This window comes from Pelodiscus sinensis, chromosome 4 (assembly GCF_049634645.1).
Source record: "Pelodiscus sinensis isolate JC-2024 chromosome 4, ASM4963464v1, whole genome shotgun sequence".
NCBI classification, from domain to species: Eukaryota; Metazoa; Chordata; order Testudines; family Trionychidae; genus Pelodiscus; species Pelodiscus sinensis.
This window is the reverse complement of record NC_134714.1, coordinates 19,774,611-19,802,319: the sequence shown is the minus strand read 5'-3', so window position 1 is coordinate 19,802,319 and position 27,709 is coordinate 19,774,611. Positions and strand designations below refer to the sequence as shown.

Genomic DNA, 27,709 nt, shown 5'->3' with positions numbered 1-27,709 from the left:
AAGCTATTTCTTGGCAGCTCTGCAATTTTGTGCAACAAATATGTTGGTAAAATATGGATTGCAATATATATGGCATGTTCATTCATTTTATTGAACACCTGCCACAGATCAGAGAACAAATTCAGGCTCTCATTTCAGACAGTAATTTGAAAACCAGAATCTCCTTCCAGGCTGCTTTAGATGTTTCAGTCACGGCTTCTACTTCCCTAGATATAGTCATGGTTATGTGGAGAGCATCTTGACTCCAGTTGTCATCTCCCAAGAGAAGTGCAGAATATGTTTGCAGACCTTCTCTTTTAAGATCCAAGGTTTCCATCTCTGACATGGAGTCCTTCCTCTATACTCTGAAGGACTTGAGAGCTACTTGACAGTCACTGGGAGTTTACATTGCTAAAACCAAGAGATAGTTTAGTAGGTCTCAAATATCACAACAGACTAAGCTTTTCCAATACAAAACTCAGTAGAACATTCCCAGATTTTGAGCTTTTCAGAGGAGGCGATCTAGACCTCAGAAAAGGGGCTTCCCCCCCCTTCTATAGCAACATCTCATCTACAAAATAATTTTGACATCTTGGTTGAGGGCCTCAAGAAGCTTACCTTACTGAATCCTGTGCTGAATTATTACATCCAACCCCCCCTTTGGAGATTGGATATCCTACTTCCTACCTGCCTAGGCACAAATTACCTCTTGCAGATGGATTTGTGGAGGTGATCAGCATGGAATACTCCATCCATTTCCATCCTATTCCACTAGTCTTCCCTGAAAAATCCCCCCAGCATTTTCAGTGAGTGGCACAAAGGTCTGTTTCTGGGAATCCCCAAATCTGCCATGTGTCACAGGAGGCAGGTGTTGCACTGCTTCAATAAATTATCCCACTCATCTCAGATTTTTTAATTACATTATGTATATCTGAGATGGTTTTTTTAACTACTGCAAAGTTACAGCTGTAATACTGAAGGTGAGAAACTATGTATTCCAGTAACTCTTACTATCCGCTAATACAATGATCTATGATTTGCCTGGCATTCACAATTAAAGCTGCATCATACTCGAATCTGCAACACTACTGGGAGGTGCTACATTGTCCTGCATTTTGCTTCAGCTACTCCAGACTAACACGGCTACATTTCTATCACTTAGAATATCAATGCCACATATCCTACTGTATTACGTATCCACTTCTACCTTTGATCCCTATACTGCCATCCTTATCAAGACAAGTGTAGTGATTAAAACCAGCTTCACTTCTCTGTGGCAGCACCTCTTCAGCTACGTATTAGAAAGGATCTCCTTCACAGAATTTGGAGACCCTAATCCCTCCCAGCCCCTCATCTTTGAATCTTTGAGCATGACTCCTAAGCATGGAACTCTTAACCTATTCAGATGCAGTCCAGTGGGTTCTCCTATCTAGCAGGAAATTTTGTAATCACAAAACTTAACTTCAAAAGTGGAAACTCTTCAACTCTTGGTGTTCCTCTCATTCTTCCCAAGCCTCATACATTCCACTTCCCAAAATTCTGGATTCTCTGATTAAAATAAAAGGTCATTCAATTAACTCAGTTGGAGTGTGTCTAACTGCAGTAACAGCCATCAAAGGCTTATCAGTTTTTGCCCGTAGTAATACAAATAGAGTTATCAAGGGTGTATGCAGCTTATTTCCCCCCTCCCCATATGGAACCAGGCCCTCAGTTTGGTTCTCCATGATCTGAAGAAACCTCCATTTGAAACACTGGCTACTGTTCTTTCTTCCATCTCTCCCTTAAAACTCCATTCCTCATAGCCTTCACTTCAGCTAGATGAATGGGCGACTTTGTTGCTGTTATGGTTGATCCCTATATACTTCCAGTTCCACTGCATCCTTGTTCTTGCTGTCTCCCAAAGATCTCTTGGGAATACCACATAAATAATGAGATTTGCCTCCCAGTGTTCTACCCATAACTTCATATCTCCAAGGAATACACCAGTCCATATACAAGACTTCAGAAGGTCCCTCATATTCTACTTTGACAGGACTAGGACCTTACTAGACCTGTCCTAGGCTATATGTATAATTTGCAGAGAGGATGAAGGGTCAACCTATTTCCATTCAAAGACTGTATAAATGGGTTTCTGGTTGTGTCTTAACCTGCTGTGAATCTGCTGAGATGCAGCCTCCTCACAGTGTTGGCATGTTCCACTAGAGTTTAGTCCACATCTAGAGCGTTACTAAAAGATGTTCCCAAAGCAGACATTTATAAGATTGCAATATGATCTATTTCTATCTTTGTCACTTATGCTTTCTTCCAAAGATGATACTACTTGTGACTCCAAACCATCTTGGACTTACCTCCTCATTGTAGGAGACTCTCAAGCAGTAACTTGGTGAAGCGTCAGCAGGGAGTACAGAGCCACTAGATGCTTGAAATGCTAAAGGAGCACTCAAAGACAATAACGTCATTGCAGAGAAACTAAATAAATACTTTGCATTAGTCTTCATGGCTAAGGGGAATGAGGGAGTTTCCCACAATTCAGCCATTCTTTGTAGGTAACAAATCTGAGTCACTATCCCAGATTGAGGTTCATTAGAGGAAATTTTGGACCAAATTGGTAAACAGTAATATGTCACCAGGACCAGATAGTATTCACCCAAGAGTACCTTCAGAATTCAGATGTGAAATTACAGAACTACTAACAGTGATTTGTAATCTATCCTTTAAATTATCATCTTCTCTACTAAATGACTGGAAGATAGCTCATGTGACGACAATTTTTTAAAAAAAGTTCTAGAGGTGGTCTTGGCAATTACAGGCTGGTAAATCTAACTTCATACTGGTCAAATTGGTTGAAACTATAGTAAAGAACAGAATTGCCAGACACATAGAGGAACATAGTTTGTTGGGGAAAAGTCAGTATGGTTTCTGTAAAAGGAAATAATGTTTCACCAGACTACTAGAATTCTTTGAGGAGTCAACAAGCATGTAGACAAGGCAAATCCAGGGATATAGTGTACTTAGATTTCCAGAAAGCCTTTGACAAGGTCTTGCACCAAAGGTTCTTAAGGAAAAGTAAGTTGTCATGGGATAATGGCAAAGGTCCTGAGAGGGATTGATAACTGGTTAAAAGATAGGAAACAAAGGGTAGGAATAAAAGGTAAATTTTCAGAATGGAAAGAGGTAACTAGTGGCATTACCCAGGGGTCTGCAGTGGGACCAGTCTTATTAAACACATTCATAAGTAATCTTGAGAAATGGGTAAACCGTGAGGTAGCAAAATTTGCAGATGTTACTAAACTGCTCAAGATAGTGAAGTCCAAAGCAGACTGTGAAGAGATTCAAAAAAAGGGTCTCACAAAACTGGGTGACTGGGCAACAAAATGGCAGATGAGTTTTAATGTTAGTAAATGAGAAGTATTGGATAAACATAATCCCAACTACTTATATAGGGATGAAATTAGGTGTTACTACTCAAAAGAGATCTTGGAATCATTGTGGACAATTCTTTGGAAACATCCACTCAGTGTGCAGCAGCAGTCAGAAAACAAACGGAATCTTAGGAATCATAAAGGGATAGAGAATAAGAAAGAGAATATCTTAATGACTCTATATACATACACGAAACACCCACATCTTGAATACTGCATGCAGATGTGATCACCTCATCTTTAAAAAAAAATAAAAAATTGTGGCATTGGAAAAAGTTCAGAAAGGCAACAAAAATTATTGGGAGTAAAGAAAGGTTGCCATATGAGGAGAGATTAATAAGATTGGGACTTTTCAGCTTGGAAATAGATGTCTAAGGAGGGATATGATAAAGGTCTATAAAATCATGACTGGTGTGGGAAAAGTGAATAAAGAAGTTATTTACTCTTTCCCATAACACAAGAACTGGAGGGTTATCAAATGAATTTAATAGGTAGCCAGTTTAAAACAAGCAAAAGGAAGTACTTCTTCACACAACACACAATCAACCCATGGAATTCCTTGCCAAAGGATGTTGTGAAGTCTAAGACTATAATAGGGCTCAAAAAGAGCTAGATAAATTCATGGAGGATTGGTCCATCAGTGTCAGAAGCTGGCAAAATGGGATGGATCATTTGATTAGCTGTTCTGTTTATTCCCTCTGGGACACCTGGCACTGATCACTGTTGGAAAACAGGATATTAGGCTAGATGGACCTTTAGTCTGACCCAGGATGGCTGTCCTTATGTAAGGAAAGGTTACTTCCCTTAGTGTAACTTGAGTTCTTCAAGAAGTCTTTTTTTTTTTTTTTTCAAATGAGTGCTCAACCTTCTGCCCTTCCTATCTTCAGCTGTGGAGACTCTGCTTTGCAGTGAGAGAGAACTGAGGAGTGTTGGGTCTGCACCTCCTTTTTATGCCTTTGTTTGGAGGCAGTAGGTGCTACTCTATGTAGAAACAGGCCCATGGACATTGCTTTATGTTTTCTGGTCAAGAGAGCTTGCATACATGGTGCATCCTAAAGCATACACTATGGTTGTGTGCATTTATTTCTGATAACTTGAATGTAAATATATATGGAAAAATAATTGCTGCCTTGGTTTCATAGTAAGTAGACTAACAGAGATCTGATGATGCAAAGTTACTACTGCACTCTTAAGTGCAACTGGTGATACACTAGATGACTCAGGCAAACTCAAAACTGTTGATTTGGTCGCATTTCATAAAGACGCATAGCCAAAATTCAGTGGGGCTACTTTCATGCCAAAACGTAAACAGATGCATAGTGTTTATAAGATTAGGAAGCTAGACACTTAAATACAAATGGCCTGATTTTTAGACATGGTGTGGAACTCCCAAGTCCTATTCAAGTTATTGAGAAATTATGATTGCTTAGCTCCTGAAAAAAAGAGGTATTTTTTATATAGGGGCCTAGATGTAAATTTAGGTACTTAACTTTAGGCACCCAAGTTTGAAAATATTAGATGTTAATATATAGCCGATAAAGTATTACAATTATATGTGTGTATGTATGTTTGTTTATTTTCTTCTAAAAACTGAAAATTTGACCTATCTTGTTTCAAAGGCAATCCTTCATGGCCCCTTCAATCCTTATGAGCTGAAGTGTCACAGCATGACCCAAATTTCCAGATTCAGGTATGATAAAGCTTTCACCATGAATGGTAGACAAACCATAGGTTATTGCATTGGTAGATAAGAGTTATTTAAATACAAATTTTCACATCTTTAATTATTTTATTAATTCACATTATGATTCAATACTATTGCATCTGCAACTCTGATAATATCATTAAAAGTTCTGAGAAGAATGGGAAAATTTATTGTTATAGCTTTAATGTCCCCAGAAATTGTATTTAATATCTTGTCTGGAAGTGGGTGATGGGAGGAATCATGTGAGGATAACCTGTTGTGTTCCCTCCCTCTGAGGCATCTGGTATTGGCCACTGTCGGCAGACAGGATATTGGGCTAGATGGACCGTTGGTCTGACCTAGTATGGCCACTCTTATGTTCTTATCTAGAATGCTAAGCTCAGAACCTGGATTCATTAAAAACTTGACTCAGTAAGTAGAGTCACTTATGGCTGATTCATAATTTTAAAAGGATTTTCAGATACGCATTTCAGCTAACTTCTCTTTTTTCCTAGATGCGTCTGCATAGAAAAGGAGAGTATAAATTCTGTAATTCTCAGTAATACTCCTGAAGATCCATTTCAGAAAATGTTGGTTGCTGCTTCTGTATCAGTAAATGCAACTGGTAATTCTAAATATATTTTTATGTTTCTTACTTTTCTCACTTCCATTTCTTTTAACTACTAAGCATTGTCTATATGAATAGCCACAGAACTAAGAATTGTTCTTTTGAGTGATTGCTCATGTCCTTAGGTGCGTGTGATCGAACTATGCATTGGTGCTGGAAGTTTTTCCCTCTACAATATCCATAGGGGAACTGGCTCTGGCACCCTCTGGAGCAGTGCACGCATAGTGCAGTAATAGGGTGCTGCCACCCCTCCAGTTCCTTTTTACCAATAGTAACAGTGCTGAAAGTCTACTGCTTCAGCTAACACTGTTACTTGCTTCCCATTTTTCAACTCCTTTCCCCCTAGTTGTCTCATGTATAGTTCTAGTTTCCCTCTTGGATAGCTAGACACTTAAAAGGTCCTATACAGGACTGTGCCTTAGGATGGGGCATGCCCCAGTCCCCAGGCTTTAAGCCTTCTGATTGTTGTAAGAGGCTCATGCCCACTAATGACCCACATAATAGTTTGGCAGAACTGTGTTCCAGTCTATATGTCCATAAACTCCTACCCTCCATAGGTACTGGTTGGAGTCACCTACGTTGAATGGACATTAGAAGCACTTGAAGAAAAAACAGTTACCTGCTTCCATACCTGCTGGTATGTGCGATGTGTTGCTTATGTCCATTCCGTGTCCTGACCTCCTCCTCCACTGTCTGAGTTTCCAGCGAGAAGGAACGGAGAATGGGGGTACGATGGTGGTGCCCCATATTCTGTGCAATGTTATGTGCCAATCTAGGGGGCACCACAGCCAGTCCCCCTGTGGATACTGCTAAGGAAAGAACTTCCAGCACCAGTGCATGTGGCAAGCACACACACCTAAATTGAATGAACATGAGCAACACATCTCAAAAAACACTAGTTATAGAAACAGGTAACTGTCTTTTTAAGCAACTGATATAATTGTCTACTAACTGCTTATAGGTTGGCTGTGCTTTTAAGGCTTTTTGTTAATGATAAATTATATTTTTTATAATAGGATCTACAATATTGTTAAGAGAAACATCTCTGATGCCTTCTATCCCTGGGCTACCAGCACTTCTCAGTATGATATTTGCTCCCGTTATAGAACTGAGGTATACATGCATTTTTAAGTATGATAGCAGAATTATTATATTTAGCAACTTGAAAGAGTGATTATTTGAACAGACTGACTCTCAGCACCTTAAGGAATGATGTGTTTTTTACCATTCTTCTCCTATGCTACCCTTGTTTGTTCCATCCCTTAGCAGCAGTAGTATGTTATAATGTTGGATGTATGTGTGATTTGGGGATTCTAGAGTTTGCCTTTATGAATAGTTAATTAAGTTCCTGAGATGTTGCTGTAAGTTTAAGAGAAGGAGGAACTGTGCCAGTCTTAGTTCTGCTGATGAAAGGGAACTTTGTGTATTTTAGGGGCTATGGGTTGTTGAGGGACTAAGTTGCAGATAAATGTATTATTTTCACCTATGTCAGTATGATTGGGCAACAAGGGATTGAGGGATTGTTTTAGACCTTGCAATCCCTGCCCTGCCATACCTTCAGCAAATGCTTCTTCTAGGTAAAGAATTAAGAAAGGGAAACAGCTCTTTTGGGGGCAGACCAGGAAGAGAACAGACCTACAGCCCACAGTTTCAGCAGAGCAGAGGGAAGGATGACATTTCAGAAATAACTGCCCTAACAGAGTCCTTCCTGAGGGAAAGGTCCCACCCCAGAAACAGAGGAGGAAGTAATTCCCTCTTTGCCACAGACAGAGTCTCAACATTGGAAATTTCTTCTTATTTTCTTTTCTTGGATTCCTCCAGCCAGGGCCATCCCTAGAGCACAGGGCCTCCAGGGCAACCTCCCTTTTCCACGGGCATGGGACCTTAGGCACCCCCAGGTTCCATTCCATCCCTGCCCTTCTCCACCTCTGCCCCTCCCCTGCTCCATCTCTCCTACCCCCCATTGCACCTTTCCCTGAAGCCCCCTCCCCTGAGCTATGTGGTCCAGGGGATTATGAGGGGGTCTGGTGTATGGCAGCAGCAGAGTTGGGAGTGGAGCAGGCTGGGAGATGGCCAGCAGAGTAGAGGAGGGGTCACTTTAGCTCCTGCCACGGCATGTGCGGGAGGCCCTGACCCCTGCTGCTGCCCTGTGCTAGGTCCCATAGTACTGTTGAGGTGGCTGCTGCAGGGCCTCCTGTGGGGCCTGGGGTGGCTGCCCCAAACTATCCTATGTATGGGATGGCTCTGCCTGCAGCAGACCTCGGAGGAGATAGGAAGTGGCCCAGGGAGGGCAGCCTTAAGCAGCCTCAGTTGTCAGACCACTGGTAGCCCAAAGGGCCCTGCATCAGAGCCAGTGGAGTGGAAGGACCCAGGCTCCGCTACCAGTGTCTTCCCTACCAGTCGTGAGTGGCAGCCTTGATCACTAGGCCATGCTCCCCAGCCAAACCCCAAATAGATTAGGGTTATGGAACAGATTCCATGTGAGGAGAGACTAAAAATACTTGATGGTTGAATTTAGAAAGAGCGATGATGGGTGTGGGTGTGTGATTGCAGTATAGATATAATCTGAGCATCTATTTTCATATTAATGTGGGATGTAAATTAGATTCTTAGTGTTCCAGATGTGGTTGCTTTTGTTTTAATTTCACTGTTCTAACCTTTTGTTTAGGGTTGATGAAAGTGGAAAGAATTTTACTGGTGTTCTGTGTGGTTTGGGGTGGAATCAGACTCTTGGAACCTCACTGCTTCCAGAACATGACATGGAGCTGGCATTTGATGTGCAATTTGGTGTGAGTGACATAGTAGAGGTAAAAAGTGCACATGGATATTTTCATTGTAGTAGTGCATGTCCAGAACCTAGCAGATTTCAGAAATTTAATTCTTACAGTTTTATTACTTGAAGTCTAGCAACCTTTGGCAGAGTTTTAAAGTTGTCTAATTTTTTTAGTGAAATTGCCTGTTTATAACCTTGAATTGATCTTGTGTGTCAGAAATTAAATTTAAAAACCTTGAGGTGATTTCATTAAACTTTGTAGAACAAAGTCAAATATTAAATAATAAATTACCATATTTTTAGACAATTGTATACATTAAGCCAGTAATTAAGCAAATACTATTTTGTGCTAACCAAACACCTATGCAAAAAGGGTTGCTTTGTTTTTCTGTGTAATATTAAAAATTTAATTATATTTTTGGTATAAAACTATGCTATTTAAAAATCTGCTTACAATATATTAGACATTCTTATATTTTATATATAAAGTCTTGCTAATGTTGATACAAAAATGAACTATCAGTGATAACTTAACTGTTCTAGACATACAGAGGTGTGTTGGTGCACACACATCCCTACATAAAATCCAAATTTAAACTGGAAATATTGTTTGGGCTTCTCATCATGTATCACTGAAACATTTACAGATAAACATCCTAAGAATGGCCATTAACAAACTGGTTTGTGATGGCCCAAGTGGCCCAAGGTATTTTGAGCAAGAGAGGATTGCACAGCTGCAAGAGAATGCCCGTGAGAAACTTTTAGGGTAAGGCTACTTTTCTTGATAAGAATTTTGTTTGTTTTCTTAGATGATAGCAAACTAGAATTCACATTTGTCTTCATGCTTCTGTGTTTTACTAGCCATCTTGATTTACTTTGATTGTTTGTAAAGCATTAAATCCACTACAGATTGAACCGCTGTAGTCCAACATAGGGATGTGAATGGTTAACAGGTTAACCGATGGGGGTTGGAGCAGCTCCCCACCTGCCACTGGTAGAGGGATACTTTATCCCTGCAGGGCCCACCATGGGTGAGGGTTCCCCAATCTGGGTGGAGTAGCCCATGCCTCCATTGATATAGTTACGCCTAGGAAATGCTAGGCTCTTTGGCAAAAAGAAATGCTATCCTAAATTAACTACATTGGGGGCAGTTTCATGATGCAGCTTCAAGTGTACAGTAGCTTTAAGTGGAGTCCCCCAGTGCAAAAGTGCAATAGAGAATAGTAGCAGTTGTCACATAAAGTGTATAGAAAATTGATATTGGAAGTTCATATGACTCCCTTTTTTGATGTGCTTGCTCAAATTAAATATATGATTTGTCAGTGGTTACATCTCAACTCAGTTGATGTATTTGAGCACTAACACATTTACCCCAACTTTAAATCCACTCCCCACATCTTGAGCGAGTAAAGGAGGTCGGGTTTTGCTCTACTGGGCCATGTAACAAGAAATCTTTAGGGCATCAGCACATGCCAGAGGCTGAAGAGAGACAGTGGAGTAGCCAGTTGTGAGGTTTTGTGCAGTGGATCTGTCAATCAGTTGATTGTGGCACAGAGTTCAGTGTTTATACTGGAAGTATATTTGTCTAAATAGGTAGCATCCAGCACCTGTCACTGTCTTCTGGTAAAACCATGCAGCCACTGTTGTCTCCGTGACATGACAGCCCTTACTGTCCAATCCCACAGTGCTTTTGTGTCTCAAGCCAGACAGCTAAACTACAGTTTCATACCTGTGACATTTCTGAGGCATATTTTACAAGTATACTTCATGGCAGGAACACCAGCAAAAACTTTATGGGCAACCTCCCATTTTGAGACCTGTAGCACAATTGGCAAAATTCCAGAGGCTAGAAAGATGTGCTCCTGCAACAATTTGACATATGTTCCAATGCAAGAGTAAATTTGACTGACATAATTTATGCAGCAAATTGCTGCGTTGGTAGGTACCTAGCTAAGAAATGCACCTTGTGAGTTAATACTATATTAGGATAGGACTTATACAAAGAAATAATTTGTGCTTTTAATGCAGTTATACCTACATGGGCGCAGCGCATGGTGCTTTTACTCATTCTGGCGGAAGTCATGAAAATTAATGTCTTAAACACAAAATCTACTTGCTTCTGCTTACCACAGTAAATGGCATGAAACAACAGTATACTGACCTGTCAAAAACACATTGTTTTCCCCATGGGAATGAGCAATATGCTTTTTGTAAGAGTCTTGTACTTACAGACAAAAACAAGTAAAATCTTATTTAGGTGCTAAAGTTATTCTTCCTAGCATAAACAATAAATAGAATATACTTGAGTCTTCACCAGTCCTTTTCCTTTTAAAAGTGTAATTTCAATCTGAAAAAATATTTTAAATGACACCTTCTTTCTCCACAGATCTTATCTTAGTATTTAGTCTTTACTAATAATTTTAATCTTTGTACTGGTATTATTTTAAATATGCAGAGTACCTCACTATAAAAACCAAAAGCTTCTCTAACAATCCTTTTAAGTTGCTACTGGATTTTACTCCTGTTAATACTACAAAGCTGAATATAGCTAAGAGAAACTAAACTCGATTCTGTTTATTCCCGTGCATTAAAATAAAGATATTATCACTGCAAACCCAGTTGTATAGATATATAGAGGGCAGAATGTGGCACTCAGAGGGATGAGCCCAGCTTACTATCAGGTTTGCCAGGCTAGCACTTATATAAGCATTGTATTTTTAAACAGAGCTTATTTGAGATGGAATTAGAGACTGTGACACTTTAAACCACAATTAAACTCCCTTTTTAGAATAGAACAGCACTAAAATGTATGGCTCATCCCCAAATCTCCTCTTAGCTCTAAACTTCTCCTACAGACTTGTCTACTTCCATTCACATAGATGTCACTCTTCCATTTGCTGTCTTCCTTCATTCTATCTCTTTCCCTTATTCCCATCCTTTTTGTACCTTCTTTTGCCTACCTAAAACCCTATGAAATGAAGTCTGTGATTTTCACCAGCATTTATTTATAAAACTTTTAAAAAATCAAACTTAATAGGGTAAGTCATGCTATTCAGTAGCACTGGTTAATTATGCCTGAGGTTCATTAATGAATGTTTCATTTAAAATATTCTTGTATTGCATAAAGAAAAATCTGTCAAAATAAACATTACTTTGTTAAAAGGAACAGAATAAAAAATATTAAATTACAAGACAAAATGCTGAAGTTCTTTGGTAAAAGATAAGAGTCTTTTCTCATACTTCCTTCATCTCAGTGAAAATTGTTCTGATGATAAATCTCTTGCCATACAACAAATAGCATTAAGATACAGAAGCTTAGTTATCCTGTTCTTCAAGATTTGTGGATCATGGTATCCAGAAATCAAATTTCAGGAGTAAAATTACATCTTATTCCCTCCCCGCCCCAAATATCAGAAACTGAGCACATACTGATTTTGAAGGAAGAGACTATCTGCTAGCATAATGTTGTAATATGTGTCTTATTTCGCCCTATATGTATTTCAGTTTTTCTTATTATTTTTTGTTTAATGTGCCAAAAAATGCTTTTTTGAAAAGACACTACATGCCTAAAACTAGTCTGGTGAAATCTTTCATGGATTTCCCCTTCACAGTTTTTTTAAATTAACTGTATTTACAACATGTCACCACTACTTAAGAGTAAAATGAGTATTTGAAAAACACATCTAGACAGAATTAATTAAAATATATCATTGTACTTATTAACACAGCTTGAGGAAATAACTGGGGCAGACAAACAATCTATAATAATTGAGTTGTTACAGAAAACGGAATAATTTAAAATAGCTAAAATATATTCAAATGAATAAGCATGCATAAATGTATAGAATACATGACTGTTGCAAACTGTAGCACTTTGTCAAATAAATAACTTAAAATATTTTTTCCTCTCAATACAGTTTTAAAGCAAGCAGTTTTGCTAGTGCGTGACTTTATTTGTGATTTCTCACACTGAAGCAAATGAGCAAATTAAACTAACATGAAAATTTTAACATTTAAACCAGCAACATTAATGTAATACATGTCCAAATATTTCATTAGGTGTTTAAGAAACCCAAAGGTATATAGTTAATTCTAAAGATATTTTTATGAAATTTCAGCTTAATCTGCAAATCAAAACCTCGAGAAGTAATTGCTCCTAAGTGGTATAGGAAATCACATGATTGGAATCAGGTAAGGTTATAATTTTCAAATTTTATATATATATATATATATAATATATATATATATATATATATATATATATATATATATATATATATATATATATAAAAAAAGTAAATGGGAATGGTTATTACAATATTCCTTTATGTTTGAAGACTTACAGTAGGTTGAGTTGATGGCCACAGATAAGATGGTTTTTATCCCAATGTATTTCTTTGCTGATACCTGTTAACCTCATAAGCAGAGATGATCTGGATAACAGTACAGATAGTGTAGTTTGGGATTTGAGGTGAATGGACAGATTGTACACTCAGTCTGGATTTTATAATGCTTTTTTAATTTTGTGGACACTCATATTCATTATTTTGGAACAAAATGCTTCAGAAACTTGAAGCGAAGATTGATTACTGTCTGAACTATTTTATCCCCCCTAAGAAATTAACATTTTGGTACTTCCCATCAAATAGTATAACTAAATTGAAGATGTGTATTTATGTTACTTATTTTGGAATTGTTAGCTCAACCTTTTGTTCATCTACATTGCTTTTAATATTTTGTAAAAGTAAGTTGTTGTGTCAGCTATATAGCAACATGTTATCTGAAAGTGTATCTGAAGTCTGAGCGTTATCTGAAGATGTATCTAACAGTTTTATTTTATGTTAATGACAAAATGCTTGCATTATTATTTACTTGATAAGAAAAGTCTGTGGACCTGAAACAGAATTCTGACACAAGCATTCATAATGTGAGCTGGGGTTTTTATAGCAATATTTATCGAATTTTTAAGCATGTCATACAGAACATGAGAATATGTTGGATTTTATAGCTGGCTATTGTTTTATAACAGGATTTCCTTTTTTATACTTTCAGGAAACCTGCTGTGATGTTAGGGTCAGAAAGGGAGGTGGTAGTCTAGAGACTTCAAAGGGTTTCCTGCAACTCAGATGTAGGGTTTTTGTTTGGAGTGAGTGTTAGTCTACCCTGCCAAATCTTTCCTAATTTCATAAATGGGTCACCACATGCAACCAGATTCCCACGGCATTTAGTTCATGAGCTTAGTGGTTAGTAACCAGCAGGAATGAGGGAGGCCAATGGTTATCATACATCTTAGGGGATGAAGGGAAGTGGGTGCTTTTCTGAGATGGGTAAGTGATTTAGGTCTCTTCTCGGAAGGGAAGGAAATTGAGAAGATGGGATAAGCACAGAGAGAAAATATACTCATTGCATTTCACTGAGAGGAGTGTGTTTATTTTCTCTTAATTGTGCTGTAAGGTTGTCCTACACTGCTATAGGAGTATGAATGGAGAGAAAATACCTGTCCAGGCCAACTCACTTATGCTACAAGGTTAAAAATAGTAATGTAGCTGTTGAGGCTCAGGCTGGAACCCGGACTCTGAAACTCAGCAAAGAGGGTGCACCTATCCCTTTGTGTAAAGGGCAATCGAAAATACCTATCCTCTAATACAAAGTACAGGTAGTCATCCTACCTTTTATACTTCCATAAGCAGAAGTCATGCTTCCAACTCATTTTTCAAATGTCAGTAGCCATTTTTTAATGTCAAAATATATTATTTCACCATCTCTCTCACTCAGGGAAAGCTTCATTTAATATTTTTAGATGCTCTTGAACCTCACAGTGCTACATTACCTTCAATGGTCACACATTTTCCTTTTCCTTCTAAACTGCCTAAAGAACTGAAAAATATATGGCTGACACTTATTTCATAGTATATATGACAGATCAGCAGTGGGAAAGCAATTCTCAGTATTAATTCCTCTCTCAGTATGTATATACATATGAGTGGGTTCATTTTGACCTGATAATTCAAAGAACAGCTACTCGTGGATCTTTTTAACTATAATACAAACAATAGCGGGACATAAATATGTGGGATAATGAGTAAGCTAGTGTAACCTTTTGTTCATCTACATTGCTTTTAATATTTTGTAAAAGTAAGTTGTTGTGTCAGCTATATAGCAACATGTTATCTGAAAGTGTATCTGAAGTCTGAGCGTTATCTGAAGATGTATCTAACAGTTTTATTTTATGTTAATGACAAAATGCTTTCATTATTATTTACTTGATAAGAAAAGTCTGTGGACCTGAAACAGAATTCTGACACAAGCATTCATAATGTGAGCTGGGGTTTTTATAGCAATATTTATCGAATTTTTAAGCATGTCATACAGAACATGAGCAAAGTTTATGAGAGTCTGAACAATCAAAAAGTTACCTGAAAACAAGTAAAGAACAGTCTTGTGGAGGAGAATGTCTTGTGTTTGCAAAGTAAGAACGTATAAACTTGCATCTTTCTAACATTGTAATTTTGATTTTTTTTTCTATTAGGTGGATTCAAAACATATCATCAACCAATCTGAAAGGCAGAATGAAAGAGAGAACACTTTTATTTATCAGCTACATAAACTGGTTGTCTTAAATATTTAAATATTTCTAGAAATCCTTAAAAGAAAGAACTGTTAATGCCCTTTTTTAGTTTAATTTACTGCTGTTTTCTGAATGATCGTTAAAGATTAGCTTCACATCCCTCTGATCTTAAAGAGGATGCAGTTTGGAATGTCCTAGTGGGTGCTTTAATGAGATGAAAAAATGTAGTGTGACCTTTTCTTTCAAAGATTAAGAATCAAGGTACACACATACTGAAAATACAATTCATAGAATAGATTTGTTTAGATCAAGAGGCTCTTTTTCTTTAATAATGTCTGAGACAATTTTTCAAAAAGCACTCAATAAATGAAAGGGGAGAAAATAAATATAGTCTCGGTTTATTTCTTTTCCTAAAGAACACAACAGCTGATGATAAATGTTGTTTGTCTTTGAAATAAAATATTTTGAGTTACATGTTGAATTTTATTTATGCCTTATTTATATGTTGCAAGTGTTAGAGTAATAACTCATATAGCAAATTTGCTAATTTGTATATATTGCAAATGCTGGATATAATCACTTGCACTATCCACATTTGGCGCAATAATACATAAGTAATGAAATACATATTTTTTCATAAGTTGAGGGAAAATCTTTTTGAACCTCCAATTCCCTGTTCCTTCCTTCATTCTTTTTTATTCTTCCCTAAATCACAAACTCTTTACCACCACAAAATATATGAATAAAACATATAGTTGCAAATAAGATATGGTGTTTTTCTCCTTTGTCACAAACCTGGTTTGTGATATAATGATGGATCAGTTTAGTGTTCCCTGACTGAGATGCTAAGATGGAGGGGAAACTGGCCATTAACTACTGGACTTGTTCCTGTTGCCTAGGGCTTAGTTCTTGGCCAACAGCCATTGTCCCAGGCTCCGCAGATTTATCAGCTAGTGGCCGCAACTCAGGTTCTGGTGGGTATGGGCAATCCTCAGGCCCTCCCATTCTTTCCAGGCCTTCGGGAGGTTTATGTAGTAGACGTAAGTGTCCCTCTGCCACTGTGACATGCAGATCTCATAATCAACAGGCCCAACTTGGCTGATTATCTGGAAGGAGTCTTGCCATTTGGCCAGCACCTTGGATTCTGAGGGGGATAGTAGCAACAGGACACAGTCTCCTGGCTCAAAGATCCTCATCTTCACCACCCCATCTTCATAGGGGGTTTCCTGAGTATGCTGGTCTTATAACAGGTTCTCTCATGCCATAGTACCCAGCTCTTGGAGCCATTCCTGTACTCATAAAATATACTGGACAGAACCGCAACTCAGGTTTCCTAGTTCTCTCAGGATTCTCTCAAGAGATCTAGGATTTGCCAGGGATGCTGACATAGAGTAGCTCAAATGGAAAATCCAGTAGAGGTCTGTGGGACTTCTCGCATGGCGAAGAGGAGTGCAGGGAGCAACTTGTGCCGGTCCTAGTGATCCTCCTCCACAAATATCCTCAAGACCTTCAGGATCCCTTTAGACCGCTCCACTAATTCATCAGTCTGGGGGTGATATCTTGAGGGTGACCCACAGCCAGTTAAACTTCTGGAGCTGCCAGATGAATGGACGGAGTAGGAAGGGAAGAGCCTTATCCTCAGGCTCAGCAAATCAGCATGGAGACTCTGAGAGACTGGAGACTGAAGGTTTAGAGCACTCTTCCTGTCTCTTCCCTTTGGAGGGTCTTCCACAATAAGGGAGAGCAGCCACTCCTCACCAGTGGAAGGAAGGAAGAGGGAAACAAAAAATGATGATCTCCAGTGTCCCAAGATGGGACAAAGGCTCAGGTGGGAAAAAGTTCCCCAAACTGTGCCTTGGATTTACCCAGCACAGAGGATCAGGCCGCATAGGAACCAAACTCCTCAGGATTTCATGGTCTATACAGGGGCATCAGTTAGGAATGGGAAAGGGGAAAACTTTAAAAAGGCTCCTCCTCATTCTCATGTATGTGAACCTGAATTCTCTCTCAATACTGAAGGAGAGACTTCAAGAAGGAGACTCCTTGCAGCAAAGCCACAGGGGGTCTCTGAGTTCACACCTACCCTCAACATCTCTTATCAGTCTGTTGTCATGGATGCTCTGTGAGGTCATCACCTCCTGATCTCTTTTGACCAATTACCTGAGGTATTACAAAAGGCCTTGTGATGTCATTGCCATATCCACCTCTGCCCTGCAAGGTAATGTCTTGCCCCTTTGGATGTTTGAGCTGTTTCTCCTCTGTTCTACCCCCCTCCCACCTCACTCAGTCTTAGTTCTGGAGTTCAAGCAAGCTACACATGAAAACATGAGAGGCTGCTCAATGTGCCACACACAGTTCTGCCTGGATTTGTAGATTTTAAAGCCAGAAGTGAGAGAGCATCTGATTTGACCCTCTCCTATCATTGGCCTCATGTATGGCGCCAGTAGCAAGTTTCAGACCAAAGCACACTCCAGAAAGGCATCTGGTCTTTATTGGAAGACATCAAGAGGTGGAATAAAATACAGGACGATGTAGCACTTTAAAGACTAACAAGATGGTTTATTAGATGATGAGCTTTCGTGGGCCAGACCCACTTCCAGTAGAAGGGGGATGTCTCCTATAGACAACCACCTAACCTCAAGATGATTCTTACCAACAACCACAGGACATACCACACTAATACCAACCCTGGCACCTTCCCTTGCAACGAATCCCGTTGCCAGCTTTGTCCACATATTCACTCTGCTGATACCATTATTGGACCTAACCAAGTGAGTTATAAGATCAAGAATACATACTCCTGCGCATCCAGAAATATAATTTATGCTATCATGTGCCGAAAGTGTCCGTCTGCTTTGTACATTGGACAAACATCTCAGACACTTTGCCAAAGAATCAATGCCCACAAAACAGATACTAGACAGGACCACAAAGAAAAAACAGTTTCTTGCCATTTCAACCAGAAAGGACACTGTTTCACCGACTTAATTACCTGCATCCTGCTTCAGAAGCCTTTTAAATCTGCACTTGAAAGGGAATCGTCTGAACTGTCATTCATGCTAAAATTCAACACTCTACCTGTGGGTCTCAACAAAGACCCAAGTTATCTTACCCATTACAAAGATAGCTTCCCCAATTATAACCTCTAATACCATTAGCTCACAGACATTTACCTCCCCCCCCCCACATCCCCCTTCTGTTCTGAAATTTGATTTGTCCTTTTCATGTGTGTTCTTTTTTTTAATTGTATCCTTTGGTATATATGGTTTTGACTATTTTCTTCCACTACTTGATCTGAGGAAGTGGGTTTGGCCCACGAAAGTTCATCATCTAATAAACCATCTTGTTAGTCTTTAAAGTGCTACATTGTCCTGTATTTTGTTTCAGCTACACCAGACTAACACGGCTACATTTCTATCACTATCAAGAGGTGGAGATACTCTATTTTCTGTTAGTTATAAACCAGAAATAATCCCCATTATAAATAATTAATTCATATTTATAAGATGTTCTGTTACGCAGCTGCACCCTATTCTCCACTAGTACTAAACGACATTCCATTTTTTTCACCAACAGTGCTTTAATGAGTAATCTTTCTAGTGGGATATAGGGATTGCTTTCTCAAATATTATTTTATTGAAATAACAGTAAAATATATTGAGCAAGTGTAAAGGGCATAGAAGGATGATTTGTAAGACTCCTGCCTGAGGATATTATGGCATTTTAACCAAATAGTGTTTTATGGGTAGCTTATTGAGGGAACTCATTTAGAGCGAATAAGACAAATAATAAATTACTAATGGGTTTTGCCCATGAAAGAGCCTGATTCTTTATATTTTGGTTAGTCTCTAAGGTTCCACAGGACCACTTGTTGTTAATAAATGACTGTGCTAATCTTGACATTCCCAGGAAAGTAACAGGGTATATAATAAGATGGGGGTTTTTTTAGTTATGCACTCTGGATGCTTATTTATTTTGTGCAAGTGCAACCTTGCCAAGAAAAGCATGCCCTAGTGACATTAAGCTTGATCCTTCATGTATAGAATGGGGATCATAGCAGAATTTATTTCTTGTAATTTGTACAGCGTGAGACAGCATATTTCCAGTTATTATATTATGTATTCTTTATGCTGTTTGAATTAAAGTTGTGCTGCTGCTTTTAAAACTTTGAATGGTGTATACTCTGGTTAACTTGAAATCCTCCAACTGATATCTGCACTCCGACACTCCAGCACGTCCTTCCTTGGATGCAGCCCCACAAAACTGACCTTCCACTTTTTAGCAACTACTAAATAATGTCAACTTTTTGCTGGCAATCAAGAGTTGTTAAGACGCAGAATCTACTTTAATATTTTTAAAAGTCACATTTGAAAAATGTAGAAATAATTAGTTTTATGATGTCTTTCACCTCAGAATCAGAGTTTAGGAATCAAGTGCCCCGTGTACTTCATAATATCAGTAAAATGTAATGCTGGGACAAATATTTTTGCATTTTCTGCAGCTACTTATCAGGGATCCTAGAAATCCCTTTGCCTCCAAATTTTTTTTTCTTTTTACAGAGATTCTTTAGTTTTTGCATTTTGTGGGGGAAAACATTAAAATATTAACTATGTTTTGTTGAAACTAACAATGTCACTTATTCAGTGTGTGTAACCTTTCCCTCTTGTGGTTGATCTTTGAATGTGTATTACATTTGCATAGCTTAACATACTCCAATAAACTGCTTCTGATGTGTAGAATTTATTCAGTAGGGCATAAGAGTTTGTGATTTAATGCATCTCCAATTTCATTTCAGACATGAGTAATTAAAGTCTCTGCCCTCCCTGCACACACTTCCTACACACAGCCTCCTGCCCTGAGCCCCTCCTCATCCCCCAACATTGACTTCTGCATCCTCACTCCCCTGCCCCCTCCACATCCCCAAAGAGAGAGACTTCAATTAAAACAACTGATGGAAGTTGCACTTAGACCCAAGGTTCCTGAACATCCAGGCTCAAGTTTGTTGGTGCAGAGCACCCTGGTGTTGGAATAAGAAATGATGCAGGGAAAAGACTCAGTAAAGGAGCCCCAACACTGCAAGTCTCCAACACCACACTGCAAGTCAGAGGCATGGCTCCCTCCCAAGTGACATAAGAAGGAAGATGGAGTTGTTTGCCACATAGTTTGGCTAGACCTACTATGGGCCAGAGAACCAGCAGGTAGGGTTCGCCCACCAAATGTCAAGAGGCAATTCTTGGTGAGCCATTGACTCCGGGACCCTAGGTAGCCTTGAGTCCAGCACCGGGCGACTCACCCACTGATCAAGACCTGATGAAGATTGTGGAGCCTTCCACGCCCAACACATTTGAGTCAGTCAGAGATTTGATTGAGTTCACAGAGCCCCTTTCAGGCAGACACGTCCATGCATCTCGCACCACCCAGATAGGTGCCATCTTGAGTCAAGCCCGCTGTGATGCAATGCTTCCCATCTGCAGACAGGCACTGTTCCAGGTCCACAACTTCCTGGCCACTGCTCACTGGCACCCACAGCATCAGTCTCACTTGGCACCAAGCCAGGAATCACCGTGCATCAGGTGGCTGGCACCGCGCCTTGTCTGGCTCTAAGAGGTGACACTGTTCTCTGGCACCAGACTCCAGAGACTTTCCTGGTGCTGCAGGCTAAGCATAGTTCTTCTTCGGGGATGTTCCCGCGGGTGCTCCACTATGGGTGCTGGGCTTGCCCTGGCGCCACAGACGGAGACTTGTCATTAGCAGTGTCCAGCCGGACCACGCATGTGCCGCAGGCTCGCGGCTTTCGCGCTCTTTCTGTCACGCGGTCCGGCCCCTCCGCCAGTTCCTCTTTACCGCCTCAGGCTGCAGACGCTTGTAGCCGCGCTCCTCACTCCACAAGAACTAGACTGCTTCTAGTTCTCCCTTTGTGTAAAAAAATTTCCCTTTTCTTTCCTCTCCCCTCTCTTTTCCCATAAATTAAAAAAAAAATTTCTTTCAAGAGAGGAAGGACAAAGAGAACTATCAGGAGGAAAGCACAGACAGCTCTTACCTCCCGCCTCTCAGGTGTTCTCCTGCCAGCTTCTCAGTATAGCTCCGTACACCTTTAAAAAAAAAAAAGACAGACTGTTAAGATAAAAAGAACAAAAGATACCTAGGCAGAGCCATTACCAGGCTATCAGTCCTTAACCACCTACTGTTCAAGAAAACAAAAGATAAAAATTAGCGGGCTGCCAGTAAATGTCAGGTACCGGCTTTAAAAAAATGTGGCTTCTGCCGTGAGGCAATGCCTCGGGCGACCATGCCGAATGTATTCGTTGCCTGGGGGAGTCTCACATCCCCCAAAAGCCTCCAGAGCCAGGAAAGACAGGGAGAGGAGCCTTCGTATGCTCCTCTTTGATACAGCCCTGCAGCCGCTGCGAGCTGCCTTGAATCAGCAGCCTCCTAAGTGCCGGGCTTCCTCCCCTACTGCGGAACTTCAGGGGAAAATGACCCCGTCCTCAGCAAGATCCCTGCCAGCTGCCTTTAATGGCAGGGACAGCCAGGCAAAGACACCTGGGACCACTGGCATTCCAAAACCATGTCCCCCTGCCTCAGCGGCTTCTAAGTCTAAGCGGCCACGGGAGTCTGCAAAGACACTGGCTCCCCAGCCGGCATCAGCACAGCCGCTTTCTCCTCCTCCGGCGCCGAGTGTTGAGCTGGCGCCGAGAGCAGCCCCGGACCCGACCACGGCACCGGCCCTCGCACCGCCCCCGAGTCACCACGCGGTGCCGATCGCTCCTGCCCAGCTGCATCAGGAGCCGAGCGATTCAGCGGCCAGCGCTTCAGCGCATGCCGCAACCCGATCACTCCGGAGCCCTGCTGCCTTCTATTCCCCACGCCGCAGCTGCTCCCGCTCCCGCTTCATATCCCCGGCACCGTCCTCTCCTCTGCCGGCACTGCGATCTCCATGCCGCTCTCCTTGCAGCTCGTCCAGACTGCCCTCCCCGTTTCTGGCTGCTGCATCTCCCCATCACAGGCACCAGCACAGACATCTCTCTGCCTCTCCTGCCTCATCCAGGGCATCACACCTCCACTCCTGCTCGCCCTACTCCCCGTACCATTATCGGTACGGCAGTCGCTCCAGCTTCCATGATGACCATTCGCCACGCCACAGCACCTACCATCGCGACGACCGTGACTTTCAACATTCCCATAGTCGGTATTCTTACCGACCCCAATCCGTCTCCGACTACGCTGCACACAGGCGCTCTCCAACCCAGGCTCCCCTTACTCCTCCACATCACGCGACATCACCATCTCACCACTCTTCAGAGCCAGAACATACTCCCTTCGTGCACCATACCTCGGGGTCTTCCATTCCGGTTTCATCTCCTCCGGAGGACACAGTGAACCCCGACGACAGCTCCCCTCCAGATGACCTCCGTCAATTCCAAGAATTATTTAAGCGGGTAGCTATTACACAGGAGATCCCGCTACAAGAGCTCAAAGATAAGCAGCATAAGCTTTTTAGGAATCTCCAACTGTGACATAGTTCATGCCTCGCCATCCCTCTCGACGAAGGCATCCTGGAACTGGCTGACGAGGTGTGTCATGCTCCAGCGTCAACCCTTCCCACCAACAAAAGAGCCAACAAGAAATATTTCATGCCACCAAAGAGCATGGAATTCCTCTTTACTCATCCACAGGCTAACTCTTTAGTATTCGACGCAGCTCAACAGACATCTAGAGCCCCTCACCTCAAATACCAGGGCTCTGATAAAGACATACGGAGGCTCGAAGTTCTGGGCAGGAATGTATACACCTCAGCGACTCTACTCCTCAGAATCGCCAATTACTTGGCGCATCTCTCTAATCATACTTTCGATACATTTTCACGCCTCACTCCTTTCATGGATCATATCTCCGACCCAAAAAGATCGATCCTGAGATCAGTCATCCAAGAGGGTTACACATCAGCGAGAACGTCCCTCCAGATGGCTATGGACGTGGCTGATACTGCTGCTCGTTCTGCCGCTACGGCTATTGTTATGCCTAGAGCCTCTTTCCTCCAAGTGGCAGGAGTTCCAAAGGAACTACAGACAAAAGTCGAGGACTTACCCTTCGACAAGGTCAAGTTCTTTGCAGAGGCCACAGATGCAATCCTGCACTCCTCTAAAGACTCTCGGACAACCCTGCGAACTTTGGGATGTATACGCTCACCTTTAAGAGACGGTGATACTCACCCTATCAGCGCAGATATGATTACCCCTACATTAGACGCCAGTGGCAACAACAGTACCAACAACAGAGGCCTTTTGACAATGAGCATTCTCGCCAGAGGCCTCAACGACGCCGAAACCCGACCGGCAGACCGAACATGCCATCCAACAGCAAGCAACAGATTTGATGTGTTGGTCGAGGGCGAGCAGACAGCCACAGGCAGCACCGTGAATCATTCAACCCAGCTATTCCACCACTGTCTAAGACCCTTTCTACATCAATGGGCAAAAATCACCACGGACAAATGGGTCCTCGAGATTGTTCAGTTCAGCTATCCTATCCCTCTCATAGCCGTCCCACCAACCACCCCCCCCACCCCGTCCCTCTTCAGGGACCCCTCTCACGAAACCCTCCTCAGATTAGAGGTCGACCGCCTTCTCTCTCTGGGTGCCATAGAGCCAGTTCCGAAGGACTTCAGGAACGGGCTTTTACACTCACTATTTCCTCACCCAGAAAAGGTCCGGAGGCTGGCGCCCTATCCTAGACCTCCGTCGTCTGAACAAATATCTCAGGAAACAATGATTCAAAATGACAACACTAGCTGCCATAATCCCTATTTTAAATCCACAGGACTGGTTTGCCGCCCTCGACCTCCAGGACGCCTATTTCCACGTCCCTATTCACTCTGCTCACAGAAGGTTTTTGTGCTTCGTTGTGGCGGAGGACCATTTTCAATACAAGGTCCTCTCCCTTCGGGCTATCCTCAGCCCCCAGGGTGTTCTCAACGGTCCTATCCGTGGTCACGGCCTTTCTCCGACGCCAAGGGGTGCTCATCTTCCCTTATCTGGACGACTGCCTGCTCAAAGCACACGAGGTCTCCCACATGGTTCACCTCACGAGGCAAGTCTTTCGATCGCTCGGACTCCTCCTCAACGAGCAGAAGTCCATCTTGCATCCCACTCAGAACATCGAGTTCATTGGGGCCCGTCTGGACTCACTCGCCAGCAGAGCATTCCTACCTTCGCAGAGGTTTCAAGCCATCCAGGACCTCATTTGCACCATCACCATGAGCCCCACTGTCCCACTCATCACATATCTCAGACTCATGGGCCACATTGCCGCCACAACGTGTGTAGTGAAATACGCCAGACTACGCCTGCGTGCCCTTCAGCACTGGCTGACCCTTGTATACCACCACACCAGATACAATATCCACAGGCCCGTTACACCGCCACCTGGCGTTCTTCAATCACTCTGATGGTGGACCAGGCACACAAACCTGCTTTCGGGTGTACCATTTCACCCGCAGCAGCCTCTCCACCAAATCACAACAGATGCCTCCCTACAAGGCTGGGGAGGCCCACATGGGCTCCCTCTCGGCACAAGGCCAATGGTCTCCACAAGAAGCAAGGTTACACATAAACCTCCTAGAGCTTCGTGCTATTTTCAACGCATGCAAATCCTTCCTCATCTACATTCACAATACCACTGTGGCGATACTTACAGACAACATCGTAGCCATGTACTACGTAAATCACCAGGGCGGCACTCGCTCCTGTTCACTATGCACGGAAGCTATCCGCTTTTGGAACTGGTGCATTCGCCACGGGGTCACTCCTTTGGCATCCTACTTACCTGGCATCACAAACGTGATGGCAGACTTCCTGAGCAGACACTTTCCTCCGTTCTGGACTATGCACTGCACCTAAAAAACAAGGGTCTTGCGTTAGCCTCCATCAGGGTGCACCTCGCAACAATATCAGCATTCACACCACCTATAGATGACGTTTCTATCTTCGCCCATCCTATGACTAAAAGATTTCTCAAGGGCCTTACCAACATGGACCCACCACGCAACCCAGTCCCTCCTGTGTGGAGCCTGGACGTGGTATTCTACGCCCTAATGAGGCCACCGTTCGAGCCTCTGGCGACCGTATCCTTACAATTCCTTACTCTGAAAATGGTTTTCCTGCTCGCAATAACCTCTGCACGCAGGGTTAGCGAGCTTTCCGCCATGATGGCCATCCCACCATATACAATCTTCCGTAGCGATGGAGTAGTCTTGAGATTACACCCGAGGTTCCTACCCAAGATTGTCTCCAATTTTCCACATTAATGAACCAGTCATCTTGCCAACTTTTTTACCGAAGCCCCATGCCTCGCCACGTGACGCGGCCCTACATTCCTTGGACATCCGCAGGGCCTTAGCATTCTACATAGATCGCACTAAATCGTTCAGGCTTACGGACCATTTATTCGTCTCCCTGGCACACAAGTCTAACGGTCAACATCTATCTTCCTAAAGAATTTCCAATCTCGTGACTGCATGCATAGTGCAATCGTACGCAACGAGAGGGTTACCCCTTCCGTCCCAACCACATGCTCATTCCACTAGAGCCATGGCCACATCTACAGCATTCCATAGAGGCGTGTATCTGAAGGACATTTGCAGAACGGCGACTTGGTCCTCTCATGGGACCTTCGCTAAGCATTATTCTATCTCTCACTCAGATGGGCCAGTGGTGACTGCGGTGCTCTCCACGGCGGATAAATAGGGTCTCCGTGCCCTCCTTCCGTTTTTGATGACTACCGCTACGCAGTCACCCATAGTGGAGCACCCGCGGGGACATCCCCGAAAAAGAAAGCGAAGTTACTCACCTCTGGTGCAGTAACTGTCATTCTTCGAAGTGGTGTCCCCGCGGGTGCTCCACTACCCGCCCTCCTCCCCGCTTCGGAGTCCTCTCTCTCTCTCTGCTCTTGTCTTTTACAGACTCCGAGGCGGTTCCGAGGAACTGGCGGAGGGGCCGGACCGCGCGACAGAAAGAGCTCGAAAGCCGCGAGCCTGCGGCACATGCGTGGTCCGGCCGGACACTGCTAATGACAAGTCTCCGTCTGCGGCGCCGGGGCAAGCCCGGCACCCATAGTGGAGCACCCGCGGGGACACCACCTCGAAGAACGACAGTTACTACACAGGAGGTGAGTAACCGCTTTCCCACTCCCTCGGTAGCAGGCACTGGTCCTTGCCATGCTTCGCTCAGCCTGGGTCCTGTTCATCATGGCACTGACCTCCTGCCCAGGGCTTATCAGTGCCACCCTCGTTCTGTCCTTCAGAGTTGTTGATGTCAGAGGCCAAATCAGTCACATCTAAAAGTACCAGGAACAGATCGAGCAAGCACACGGGGGAATACCACATGTGCAGGCATTCCCAATGGCCTCCACCACTTCAGTGGCCCTTTTTAACTTCCTGGGTGTACCAATAAGCCCAAAGTGCCCCTTTGCTGGCTTCCTGGTCAGCAACCTTGGCAGACCACCATCCCAAGTCACTGGGTATGATACCCACTTCTAGTCCACTGGAGGCAACAATCACCTAGCCACCCTACTGTATGGACATATGTGGATTCCGCAGGTGCCACCTACAACTGATGCCCTGTCAGTGCATAATTTGCTCGACAGCCTCCAGGAGGGCATGCATAAGACAGGCTCCATGAACATTTGGGAGGATCCTGTTCCCCCATCAGCCTCATCCCCGGATAAGGCAGTGGCAGGAGCATCAACCTCCAGGCCTTCCCCTATTGACCATAAGGCCCACCAAGACACGAGCAAATTCATTGATGTTTATTAGGCATTCATATACTGCATTCATGGAGGGAGAGAAGTACTTAGCTAAGACATAGGCACCTGCCACTTGAGCAAGGGGAAAATCTCTGCTCTGGAGATGTAGAGTAAATGGCCCTTATGTTCTCTCCAAACTGTAGGCAGCTACCAAAAGGCAGACTCTTCAGATGCACTCCAGTACAACCCCAGTCTAATAATGAATACTAGAGTTACAGACTGGTCAACTGCACCCCTCATTTGGAACTGGAAGTACAGAAGCAGTGATAATCAGAAACAAAAAAGGAAATTTTAGACCAAAGAAAATTTGCTAATGAATACTTACAATGGCTGGGGCTAAAATAAAACCTGTAATATTATGATGTTAACTATGGAGAGGCTCCATATTCCATAAAATAGATTTCAATGCATAATTTGTACTGTGCCAAGCTTGAAATATTTGTATTCTGTTCTCATTTTGGGAATATTTAGTAGGTCTTTTCCTTGCTAATATAAGCCTGCTTGTATCTATGTACATGCTTTGAAATCAACACAATCAACACTGTTGACTGATTGGGCATTCATATACAAATAATTGTTTTACTTCTGCTTAGTATTTGTAGGTCCCATAGTGTGGGCAGGAACTGGGGCAATGGATGTGCCATTTTTTCCTCTATGGGGAAACTCTTAAGGGATGTGGAGCACCAATGAATGCACTAATATGTTGTCTTTTTGGTGCCACATCTATCTAGGTGTCCTACAGTTGTTGAGTGCCCAAGGGTGATGCTGGTGTTTCAAATTGCTACTTGATTCATCCATCAATTGTTATGCTTCAAAGCAGTTATGTCATTTGTAATGGTGACCTTGCACCATG

General features: G+C 42.4%; 1 protein-coding gene and 1 long non-coding RNA gene across 6 annotated transcripts in view; one reads left to right on the top strand and one right to left on the bottom strand.

Annotated features, from left to right (window-relative positions):
* TDRD9 (tudor domain containing 9) overlaps positions 1-15,873 on the top strand; it is a 151,675-nt gene extending 135,802 nt beyond the window's left edge. For all 5 annotated transcript variants that reach the window (XM_075926469.1, XM_075926470.1, XM_075926468.1 and 2 more), the window contains 7 exons: positions 5,021-5,091; positions 5,601-5,710; positions 6,730-6,826; positions 8,382-8,520; positions 9,134-9,252; positions 12,605-12,677; positions 15,016-15,873. In XM_075926469.1, coding sequence (XP_075782584.1) covers positions 5,021-5,091; positions 5,601-5,710; positions 6,730-6,826; positions 8,382-8,520; positions 9,134-9,252; positions 12,605-12,677; positions 15,016-15,114 — 708 coding nt within the window. In that variant the 3' untranslated portion in view covers positions 15,115-15,873. The remainder of the gene's footprint in view (positions 1-5,020; positions 5,092-5,600; positions 5,711-6,729; positions 6,827-8,381; positions 8,521-9,133; positions 9,253-12,604; positions 12,678-15,015) is intronic.
* Positions 91-15,981, bottom strand: LOC112544775 (uncharacterized). Its single transcript, XR_012903282.1, has 5 exons — positions 15,850-15,981; positions 14,903-15,043; positions 2,328-2,407; positions 1,442-1,527; positions 91-390 (listed from the first exon to the last, which is right to left on the bottom strand). It is a non-coding gene; the product is annotated as an uncharacterized LOC112544775 (long non-coding RNA).
* Positions 15,982-27,709: the final 11,728 nt, after the last annotated feature.